Raw genomic sequence first — 12,276 nt, 5'->3', positions numbered from 1 at the left:
TTTTTTTGACATGGAGTCTCATTCTGTCACCCAGGCTGAAGTGCACTGCAACATCCGTCTGCCAGGTTCAAGCAATTCTCCTGCCTCAGCCTCCCAAGTAGCTGGAATTACAGGTGTGTGCCACCACACCTGGCTAATTTTTGTATTTTTAGTGGAGACAGGGTTTCAGCATGTTGGCCAGGCTGGTCTCGCACTCCTGACCTCAGGTGATCTACCTGCCTCAGCCTCCCAAAGTGTTGGGATGCCAGGCAGGAACCACCATGCCTGACCATTTTCATTATTTTACTAGCAACAAGGTTTCACCATGTTGGCCAGGCTGGTCCTGAACTCCGGAACTGAAGCTATCTACACACCTCATTTTCCCAAAATGCTGGTATTACAGGCATGAGCCACTGCACCTGGCCTCAAATGAGTTCTCTAGGCACTAAAAAGCTTTTGTTCGTTGCAAAAGTCTTACAGAGGCTGGGCACGGTGGCCCACGCCTATAACAGCGGGAAGCTGAGGCATGAGAATCCGTTAAAACAAACAAACAAAGCCAAAAATTAGCCGGTGTGGTGATATGTGCCTGTAGTCCCAGCTACTGGTAAAGCTGAGGCATGGGAATCACTTGAACACGGGAGGAAAAAAAAAAAACCGGAAAGAAAAACACCAGAAAAAAAAAACTGAACTGAGATTGGTAGTCATAATCCCCATTTTACAGATTAGAACACTGAGGATCAGAAGGGTTAGGTGATTTTCTTAGGGCCCATGGAGAGAGTGGCAGAGTGAGAGCTTGTACCCAGATTTCTGACTGTTCACCCCGTGCCCTTTCAGTAGAATGGCCCATGATGTTATAGACTAAATTGTGTCCCCCTAAATTCATATATTGAAGCCCTAACTCTCAGAGCCTTAGAATGCAACTGTAGTTGAAGATGAAAGATCATGGGAGGACAGTCAAAAGGTGGCCTCTGCAATCCAAGGAGGGAGACATCAGGAGAAAACAGATCTGCGGACACCTTGATCTTGAACTTCAAGCCTCTAGAACTGTGAGAAAATAAACTTCTGTTGTTTAAGGCATCCAGTCTGTAGTTATTTGTGATGGAAGTCCCAGCAGCCTAATACGGCCTTTGATACTTGTTCCAAATTAGAAGCAGTTAGTGCTCCTTCTTACTTTGCCAAGAGTACTTCTTCAGTCTAAATAAACCAAGAACAGCCCAAATTATTTCAAATTATTCAAAACTAAGCGATCCAAGAGTTGAATTGAAAAGTTTTAATTTGGGCTGGGCGTGGTGGCTTATGCAGGTAATCCCAGCACTTTGGGAGGCTTAGGTGGGTGGATCATGAGGTCAGGAGTTCAAGTCCAGCCTGACCAACATGGAGAAACCCTGTCTCTACTAAAAATACAAAAATTAGTTGGAGGCAGAAGAATCTTGAACCCGGGAGTCGGAGGTTGCAGTGAGCCAAGATCACACCACTGCATTCCAGCCTGGGCGACACAGCGAGACTCTGTCTCAAAAAAAAAAGTTTTAATTCAGCCCGGTGCAGGGGCTCACGCCTGTAATCCCAGAACTTTGGGAGGCCAAGGCGGGTGGATCACCTGAGGCTGGGAGTTTGAGACCAGCCTGACCAACATGGAGAAACCCTGTCTCTGCTAAAAATATAAAACTAGCTGGGTGGGGTGGTGCATGCCTGTAATTCCAGCTACTTGGGAGGCTGAGCCAGGAGTATCACTTGAACCTGGGAGGCGGAGGTTGCAGTGAGCCGAGATTGTGCCATTGCACTCCAGCCTGGGCAACAAGAACACGACTGTGAGCCGAGATTGTGCCATTGCACTCCAGCCTGGGCAACAAGAACACGACTCTAAAAAAAAAAAAAAAAAAAAAAAAAAAAAAGTTTTAATTTAAAGAAACTCAAAGCAAAAAAAGATATATATGAAAAGCGGGAAGCACAAAGTAAGAAGGAGAATTTGCATTTGGATTTTAGCAGACTTCCTTCTTAGCAAAAGCACTGTAGATGGAAGTGTGAAAGTGGTCAAAACAGTGGTACTGGAGAAAACTAAATTGACGACTGAATGTGAAATTTGAGGAGTATGTTAGCAGAAAATATAAATGTCTATATGCTGTGCCCTGCCGTGGAGATAGAAAAGTTGCAGTTAGAAAAAAGACTCCCACACCCAGGAATTCTGGTAATAGCACAAAGATGCTCTCCATAATCAGTTACTAACACACTTACTAGTAGATGTACTGGAGTGTTAAGAGAGGGGACATCACAATAATTTCCTTGCGTTTGCCAATGATGCTTCTGCAGCCATTTCCTACGGCCTCTCTAAGCTTTCCTCTTTTTTTTTTTTTCTTGAGATAAGAGTCTTACTCTGCCACCCAGACTGGGATGCTGTAGTGTGCTGTCGGCTCACTGCAGCCTCTGCCTCCTGGGTTCAGGCAGATCCTCTCACCTCAGCCTCCCCAGCACCACCACGCCCAGCTTATTATTTTTTAAATTTTTTGTGGAGACAGGGTTTTGCCATGTTGCCAAGGCTGGTTTTGAACTCCTGGGCTCAAATGATCCACTTGCCTCGGCCTCCCAAAGCGCTGGGATTACAGGCATGAGCCACCATGCCCGGCCCTCTTTATTCTCTGTTCTCTCCTCTGTGCTCCTCAGCTCTCCTCCATTGCAGCATGAAATTTAGAGTCCATCAGAAAGACCTCTGTCTCTCTGTTAGATTCCAGCTCCAACAATCAGTAGCTAGGGACACTAAAGAAGTGGCTTAACTGTTCGGAGCCTCAGTTTTTCTATCGGTTAAGTGAGAACATTAAATACCAGTCTTGCAGGGTTCACGTGAAGATTGGGTGAGAGAATGTTTGTGAAAGCATGCAGCCCCGAGTCCAACGATTAGACATGACAGGCAAAGGAAAGGGAGGACTCAAATGCCCTTAAGGTTTTCAGCTTCAAGAAACAAAGTCAATGCTATTAACAACAATGAAATAAGAAAGGGCAAAATGGATCAGAGGAGGAATTCATTTCAACAAGCTGTTCCTCCTGTCATTATATTCATCGGACACGCTCTTGTCTGTCAGATTGCGTGAAGTCAAATCTCAGTCATTATTTCTGGCCACCCCAAAAGCAGGTGTCTGCTTTAGCACTCCTTTAGCACTTCTCTCATCTCCTTCAGCATTTCTTTTTTTTTTTTTTGAGACAGTCTGGCTGTGTCGCCCAGGCTGGGGTGCAGTGGTATGATCTGCATATCTCGGCTCACTGCAATCTTCTCTTCCCAGGTTCAAGCAATTCTCATGCCTCAGTCCCCCAGGTAGTTGGGATTTACAGGCACGTGCCAACCTGCCTGGCTAATTTTTGTATTTTTAGTAGAGATGGAGTTTAACCATGTTGCCCAGGCTGGTCTTGAACTCCTGACTTCAAGTGATTTGCTTGCCTTAGCCTCCCAAAGTGCTGGGATTACAGGCGTGAGCCACTGCACCTGGCTTGCTTTGGCATTTCTTGTAGAACTGTAGAGTACTGCTTTCCTTGCACTATGTCTACCCTCCCCAGCCATACTATGCAGTGCCTTGAGAGGAGCAGGACCATGCCTTATAATTCTTCATTTCCCCACAACAATTTGCTAGGGAATTTGTGAGTGCAAAATATTTGCTAAAGTACTGACTCCACCTCCCTTAAAAGAATCTTGGATTTCTTTCTTTCTTTCTTTCTTTTTTTTAATGAATTGAGAGGTGCTTATGTTGCCCAGGCTGGCCTCGAACGTGTAGCCTTGCCTCCTCCAGCGCCATGACAACTGGCCTGAGCCACCGTGGCTCCCAGATTTATATCTTTATTAATATAATTAGTGTCATTGCTTAATTAATTCACTTGAAGGAAGAGTTTACAATTTAGACATTCCTGTCATTATAACATCTTTCTAACAAAAGAAATAAGAAAAGAGAAATATTATCTGATAAAGATTTTAAAGTTAATTTAGTGTTATCAGATGACCAATTATTCTTCTTTGGTAACTATAAGACCTTATTATATCAATCTTGAAAATAATTTTTAAATTGCCGTCCTTTAAGATGTGCCAAATAACATTGTTATTCCTCACTAAATCTACAAAATGATTAATAATGTTAGTGAATTAACAGAAAAGTTAATGGAAAGAAGCATCAAATACATTCTCCTTGTCGTAACAACTCGAACATTTAAAAAGTCCTATGAATTCCTAAACAAATAAACTGAAAAATGCACGTACAGAGAATTTAGAAATAAGAAAAAAAGAAATAAGAAATACATAAAAGAAGAGCATGAGATAGAAACATTTACATAAATATTAACAGTAGCTAGGAAAAGAACTATTTTCAAAAATCTAATGATGAATTTAATGGCACACTGACATGAATAAAAATGGAGAGCTGTGAACCACTTTCAGCATTTTATAATCAAACACATAGAGTTGGCTATCTCATCCCTTTTCACCAAACATATTCTATCCCCTTTTAAAACATTAGTTATTTTGAAAGTATCCACAGATGATAGTGTAATTTCTGATTTCTCAGGGGTATAATCTCTAATTTATATTACCAGACACTTCAGACAAATTGACATCAGTCTTTAACACAGCAAATCCCATTAGAGCGTACACTCTTGATAGTCGGAAACAATCATTCTTCATTAAAAACTTCCAGGGAACCAAAAGAAGACATTGTTGAAACACATCAAAAAATTTCAATATAGACAATGCAAAAATAAGACCTGGTGACAAATCTTAAAAAGTATCTGGCTCTTCCTCACATAAATGACAACTGCATATAGTTCATCACACTTCAATGGCAAGCATTAAAGTCATCTTCAACAACGTAGAATTACAGCATGCCTTGCTAAGTAGACAGGGAGCATTTTTAGACTTTTCAGTGGTTATAGATTTGACAAAACCTTTCACCCATCTTTCCATTTGCTGTCCTGATGAATATCAGATGACTTGCTGATTAAACAAAGCAATATTCATATGAAAATCTATTTTTATTTCCAATCTTGCAAAAGAGAAATATAAAAATGCCCTGCAGTACAGTCAGCTTTTTGTTTCTGAACAACTTACAATTAAACCGTGAGCGTGTGTGTTGTCAACAGCCTATGGTAGGAAAGACATGGAGGATAAGGGGAAAGGGTAATTAAACACAGTGGCACCAAGAGGTAAAAGTATATTTTGCTGCCAGATTCTTACACCAATTAAAAACCTTTCAAAAAATAATGTTTTGTTTAGAAATGACCTTCTCAACAGCAAAGTCGACTGGCACAGTTAACTCATTGGTAAGATGGTCTGTTCTTGTTAAGCAAAGTCAATAACAGCACATATCTAATGAGGACCAGCTGCACCTTTGAAATGTCAGAACTGACACATCATCAAAAAGAAACAAAAGAGAAAGAAGTTAAGCTACAACCAAGAATCCAGTAAAATGACCGATTATAAAATAGATCCCAAACAAGAAAAATGTATGAGACACCACTCAATGAAATGTGTTTGATCTTCTTGTTTAATATTTTCTTCATTTATTTTAATCATTAAAAAAAATCACACCAGAAAATATTCTGAGAGGTTCAGGGCATCTTCTTCTGTAAATCGATAGATCTGAAAATTATAGACTTTCACCAATATCAGTTTTTCTTGGCTTTTTCTTTTTTCATTTTTAACAAAATAGAAAATACTTATAACATATTTGGTGAAAGAAACAATTCAGTTATCTCAAAACTAAACCAAGTGTTTCAAAACACCCTATGTCTTCACAAGGAAATTAAACCATAAGTATGACTTGGTTAAAGGAAAAGCAAAATGTTTAAGTATTAGATACCTTGAAAATCTAAGTTTACAGAAGATGCTTATTCATTTTCAAAGAAAAGAATAAGAACTTCCAAAGACAATCTTCCTAATGTAAAAGTATTTGATTCATAGAAATTTAATTGAAGCAAAGCTACTCAGGAATAAATCTATTAAGAAAAATAAGGTTCACCTACAGGTTTATAGCCAACTTACCTCTTTTTGCTTTTCAAGTCAAGTAGTGCATAAAAAGAGAAAAAAATTTATGTTTAACTGATTCTAATGTCATTACATAATGGCTTACTCCATAAATACCTACTAAGAGTAAAGGACCTCAGAACTAGTCTTTTAAAATATCTCATGATTAGAGGTGAAGCTTGGCCAGAAGTAAATGGTAGCCCTTCCTACTTTAAATTTCTTTCTTTTCTTCTTTTTACATTTCAGAGACAGGGTCTTGTTCTGTCACCCAGGCTGGAATGCAGTGGCATGATCTCAGCTCACTACAGCCTCTAACTCCCAGGCTCAAGTGATCCTCCCACCTCAGCCTCCAGAGTAGCTGGGCTCACAGGTGTACATCACATGCCTGGCTTCGATTCTAAATGTACAATTTCAGTTCTTACGATCCAAACTGATCACAGACTAAATTTCTCTTTGTAGTAAGACACAATCTGAAGTGCAATGAAGAACTGGGAGGCAAGGCTCAGTTTACAGCAAAAGAATGGACTAGATGACCAGCGTGAGAGCAGCAAAAAAGTTCTTAAGATGAGGAAAATGTGTCTCCTTCAACTAAAAAAAGGACACCAACTTTTATATCCACTAACAATAACTTTTTTTTTTTTTTTGAGACAGAGTCTCGCTCTGTGGCTCAGGCTGGAGCGCAGTGGTGTGATCTCGGCTCACTGCAACCTCCGCCTCCCGGCAAACAGTTCAAGCAATTCTCTTGCCTCAGCTTCCAGGGTAGCTGGGATTACAGGAACGCACCACCATGCCTAGCTAATTTTTGTATTTTTAGTAGAGACAGGGTTTCACCATGTTGGCCAGGCTGATCTTGAATGAACTTCTGACCTCGTGATCTGCCCACCTTGGCCTCCCAAAGTGCTGGGATTACACGCATGAGCCACTGTGTCCGGCCAAGAATAATTTTAGTTAAAATGACAGTTCTCCTTTCAATTATTATTCTGCAAAATAAATGTATGTATTTTCATATGTCTTAAATGCAAATTTTTCTTTTTTTTTTTTGAGATGGAGTCTCACTTTGTTGCCCAAACTGAAATGCAGTGGTGCCATCTCGGAGCACTGCAGCCTCCGCCTCCCAGGTTCAAGTAACTCTTCCTGTCTCAGCCTCCTGAGTAGCTGGGATTACAAGCATGCACCACTACATCTGGCTGATTTTTGTATTTAGTAGAGGTGGGGTTTCACCACGTTGGCCAGACTGATCTCAAACTCCTGACCTCAAGCGATCCACCCGCCTTGGCCTCCCAAAGTGTTGGGATTACAGGCGTGAGCCACCGTGCCTGGCCATAAAAATTTCAAGTTACAGAAGTTTTTTTTTTAAGTAATTATTTTAAGAGTAATGATCTAATCTAGTCTTGAGAATATTCAGGGACTAACTCAATCACACAAAAGGGCCAGCTCCAGAAGTGGTCCCTCATCTGTGGACTGGGCACACTGCAGTGATGTAAATAATCTATATGCCAAAAAAGAAAAGAAAATCTCTGGGATCCAGTAATGACTAAAATAAAAATAAACTTAACTATTGCATGTACAGTTCACAAAACTTTAAATTTGCAATATGGAGAGTATATCAATGACTATTTTTGGCTGAGAGGTGACAAACAACAATGAATTTGGTGGTTCTATGGCATCTTTATGACTTTACATTTTTTTTTTTTTTGAGATGGAGTCTTGCTCTGTCGCCAGGCTGGAGTGCAGTGACGCAATCTCGGTTCACTGCAACCTCCGCCTCCCCGGTTCAAGCGATTATCCTGCCTCAGCCTTCTGAGTAGCTGGGACTACAGGTGTGCACCACCATGCCCAGCTAACTTTTTCTGTATTTTTAGTAGAGACGAGGTTTCATTATGTTGGCCAGGATGGTCTCGATCTCTTGACCTTGTGATCTGCCTGCCTTGGCCTCCCAAAATGCTGGGATTACAGGCATCAGCCACCACGCCTGGCCTCTTATTAATTTATTTATGAGATGGAGTTTCGCTCTTGTTGCCCAGGTTGGAGTGCAATGGCACAATCTCAGCTCACCGCAACCTCCATCTCTCAGGTTCAAGCGATTCTCCTGCCTCGGCCTCCTGAGTAGCTGGGATTGTAGGTGCCTACCACCATATCTGACTAATTTTTGTGTTTTTAGTAGAGACGGGGTTTCACCATGTTGGTCAGACTGGTCTTGAACTCCTGACCTCAGGCGATCCACCCGCCTCAGCCTCCCAAAGTGCTGGGATTACAGGCATGAGCCACCACACCCAGCCTATTTTCTTCCTTCCTTCTTTCCTCTTTCTTTTCTTTCTTTTGGCCTATTTCCTTCCTTCCTTCCTGCCTGTCTCCCTGCCTGCCTTCCTTCCTCTTTCTTCTCTCTCTTTCTTTCGGCCTATTTCCTTCCCTCCTTCCCTCCTTCCCTCCTTTCCTCCTTCCTTCCTTCCCTCCCTCCCTTTTTTCCTCCCTCCCTCCCCTTTTCTTTTTTTCTTTCTCTACCTTCCTTTCTTTTTCCTTCCTTCCTTCCTTCCTTCCTTCCTTCCTTCCTTCCTTCCTTCCTTCCTCTTCTCTCTCTCTTTCTCTCTTTCTTTCTTTTTATTTATTTAGGCACTGTCACCCAGGCTAGAGTGCAGTGGTGCAATCACAGCTCACTGCAGCCCCTACCTCCCGGAACTACAGGCACATACCATCATGCCTGGTAAGCTTTTGTATTTTTTGTAGCAACAGGGTTTCACCGAGTTGCCCAGGCTTGTCTCAAACTCCTGGGCTCAAGAGATCCACCCACCTTGACCTCCCAAAGTGCTGGGATTATAGGCATGAGCCACCGCGCCAAGCTCACTACATCACTGAAAACAAAGGAATAGAAGTGGCAAGCCTGGGCCTTCCATGAACATGATCAATATACATCACTTGAGCTACGCTCACAGCCGGAGCTCAGGCTGCCCCTGCCCAACTCCTCAGAGCTCAGGAGAGCCACTGAAGCCAGATTTAGTGTGTAGAAAGGTCCATTTTCCCAACCGTTTACAATGCCTCAGAGGAGTTTAGGTGCCTGTCATGTTGACGGACATCCCCAAATTAAATCAGTGGCTTCCATATTCCATGTAACAATATCAGTATACTTTTAGATACCAAATCCCACCCATTTTGATGAGAGAGAGAGAGAGAGAGAGAGATCAAAGTGTTGGCACATTGCCAGAATTCAGCAAGCGCTCAGGAACATCGCTGCTCCTTCCTGCCTTGCCTCCTCAGCTCATAATACAGTCACTGTAAATCTGCAAAAAAGTTTGTTTTATATATTAGATAATGGGAATTTTCCTTTTCTTAGAAAAAAAAAATCCCTTTTCTTGGGAACTATACTACTATACGGTGCTGAGATAGCACCGTATAGTAAAATAGTAAAATATAGTAAAAATAAATTTCGTATCATTTATTTTTTTAATTATTTATTTTTATTATTATTTTTCGAGACAGAGTCTCACCCTGTCGCCCATGCTAGAGTGCAGTGGCGCAATCTCAGCTCACTGCAACCTCTGCCTCCTAGGTTCAAGCGATTCTTCTGCTTTAGCCACCCGAGTAGCTGGGATCACAGGTGTGCGCCACCACGCCCAGCTAATTTTTGTATTTTTAGTAGAGATGGGGTTTCACCATGTTGGCCATGATGGTCTCAATCTTTTGACCTCGTGATCCACCCGCCTCAGCTAAAGAGCTGGGATTACAGGAGTGAGCCACCTCGCCAAGCCTATAACATTTATTTAGAAGCATAGATTTTATACAATGAGCTCCAGACCTAGTCATGGGCAGAATAACTTGAATTCATAGCATTAGAGTCTCAGAGCTGGGAGATGCCCTTCCAGGATTTCTCCAATAGGCTCTCCTTTTACATTTATGAGGAGAGATGGAGAGGGAAATAGCTGGTTAACCTAGAGATTGGCTTCCCTGGGTACCTATTGTTAATTTTTCTGAGTATGTTTTCTTATTATTCTTTGCAGATAGTAGACGTCCCTTTGCAAGACAGAGTTTAGATATACCATCTCAGATAACGCCTTACAATCAGAGAGTTTGTTGTAACAGAGGTTGCTATGTAATTCCAGTGGGAGCAAACAGTAGAATAAAATAGACTAGTGCTGGCAGATTGGATTAAATACGTATGAGTACAGCATAGAAGACACTGACGGCGCTCTTCCTCTGGAATACAACAAAGGGCCCTCATTGCCCACAAGACCTTTTCTTTGCTTGCAGGGCTTTGAGATATGAAGGCAAGGCAATATTACAGGTAGATTGATATAGCACCCAACTCACCGAAACAAAGGATACCAAAGAAACTGTGGATTTGGTGTTGTAGGCTAGTGATCGCCAGTTGGTGGAATAAAGGCTATTCTCTATCTTGAGGGTAGAGAGCACACACAGATAGCAGGTGGTGAGATTAAAATGTATAATTATTTTATTCTGCATTCAGACTAGTTTGTTATTACTGGGTAGAGGCTGGTCACTTCAGTGAGTCTGAAGCAGAATCTGTGATCTAGAAACGAACCCTAGAAATGTCTCTTTCAGCTTGTATATCTACTGCTGATATTTTTTTAGTGAGCTAGAAAGCACTATTTAGGGTTTGGGCAGAGTCAGGAGAGGCAGGTAGTTATTGTCTGGAATGTTCTGGGCCTCACGTATGTCTCAGCCTACCTGTTCCTCCCTGTTACTTCTCTGGACACAGCCGCCTTCTGGAGGCCTCTATCTTCAGCACTTATGGGTGAACTTAGGTGAACATAAGTATGAACGAATTACTCATGCTCTTAAATATGTATCAAAAGAATATCAAATCAGTACTTATTATTTAACTTCATGAATATATTACAGAAAAATTGTAGTTTTTCTCCTAAGGATTTAAATAAGGAATTTTCAATTTCCATGGATTTAGTAAAATTTTAACAAAATCTAGAAGACTTTAAAATTACATAATGATGCTAAAAGAGTCAATATGAATTGAAAAGTATGATCTAATACAATATGCATGTTCTTGCTACGGGTTTATTTTCACATTGATCTCTTCAGTAATTAAAAAGTTTCATCCTTTGGCCTGGTGCGGTGGCTCATGCCTGTAATTCCAGCACTTTGGGAGGCTAAGGTGGGCGGATCACAAGGTCAAGAGATTGAGACCATCCTGGCCAACATGGTGAAACCCCATCGCTACTAAAAATATAAAAACTAGCTGGGTATGGTGGCATGTGCCTGTAGTCTCAGCTACTTGGGAGGCTAAGGTAGGAGAATCCCTTGAACCCAGGAGGCGGAGGCTGCTGTGAGCTGAGATCGCATCACTGCACACCAGCCTGGTGACAGAGTAAGACTCTGTCTCAAAAAAAAAAAAAGTTTCATCCTTTCATCATAGCTTATTTTGCTTACAATGCTCAGGTTTTGATATGAAATCTTTTAGGGAAATGTAATTTCTGGACAGGAATACCTGACAGAGGACAGAATAGTAAATAAAAACAAAAATAAAAACACGAATAGGACCATGGTCATCAGATGTTCTACTAATTACTGCATTATTTGTTGAGTGGGTCTGATTTGTGGCATGGAATGGTTTACTCAATATTATCTTTATCTTTTCTCTTATTCTGGGAAGAAGAAGACACATGAAACTAACCTTGAAAGACTTTGATGTGTTTTCAGTCTATATATGGTGTCAATAAATTCTGCTACTTAAATCTGGCAGGTGCATTTTAAACCTTTTAAAGGCATTCTCTGCTTAAAATAAGAAACATGAGCTTTCACAACTTGATTACATCAATTAAAAAGTAAGTGATTATACTTTTTTTTCTTTCTTCTTTTTTATATATTAAGACAGGGTTTCACCATGTTGTCAGGCTAGTCTTGAACTCCCGACCTCAGGTGATCTGCCCACCTTGGCTTCCAAAGTGCTTGGATTACAAGCGTGAGCCACCACGCCCGGCCTAATTATACTGTTTTAAGAATGTTTAAGGAATATGTTTTGTTAGAATACATCTAAGTAATTTAAGTTCTTATACTGACAGGAGATCTAGTAACAAATAAGAGATATATGAAAAGCGTATACAGGTACAAACATCTAATATATATCTATTTAAAAAAGCATTGTCACCAATAAAAGACAAAGCAGAATCAGCAAAACAGCAAACGTTTGGTCCAATGTTTCAGTTTAAAAAAAAAATGGGCCGGGCGTGGTGGCTCACGCCTGTAATCTTAGCACTTTGGGAGGCTGAGGTGGGCAGATCACTTGAGGTCAGGAGTTCGAGACCAGCCTGGCCAACAGGGTGAAACCCTGTCTCTAA

At 41.2% G+C, this 12,276-nt stretch overlaps 1 protein-coding gene across 7 annotated transcripts in view; it reads right to left on the bottom strand.

Moving 5' to 3' along the window:
- Window positions 1-12,276, bottom strand: part of BICD1 (BICD cargo adaptor 1) — a 288,717-nt gene that overhangs the window by 27,991 nt on the left and 248,450 nt on the right. For 2 of the 7 annotated variants that reach the window (XM_037731164.1, XM_037731165.1), the window contains one exon: window positions 5,990-5,998. The exons of the other annotated variants lie outside the window; for them this stretch is intronic. In XM_037731164.1, coding sequence (XP_037587092.1) covers window positions 5,990-5,998 — 9 coding nt within the window. The remainder of the gene's footprint in view (window positions 1-5,989; window positions 5,999-12,276) is intronic. 7 annotated transcript variants of the gene reach the window in all.

Source organism: Cebus imitator, unplaced genomic scaffold (assembly GCF_001604975.1).
Source record: "Cebus imitator isolate Cc_AM_T3 unplaced genomic scaffold, Cebus_imitator-1.0 Scaffold385, whole genome shotgun sequence".
Taxonomy (NCBI): Eukaryota; Metazoa; Chordata; class Mammalia; order Primates; family Cebidae; genus Cebus; species Cebus imitator.
This window is presented reverse-complemented; position numbering and strand designations above follow the sequence as displayed.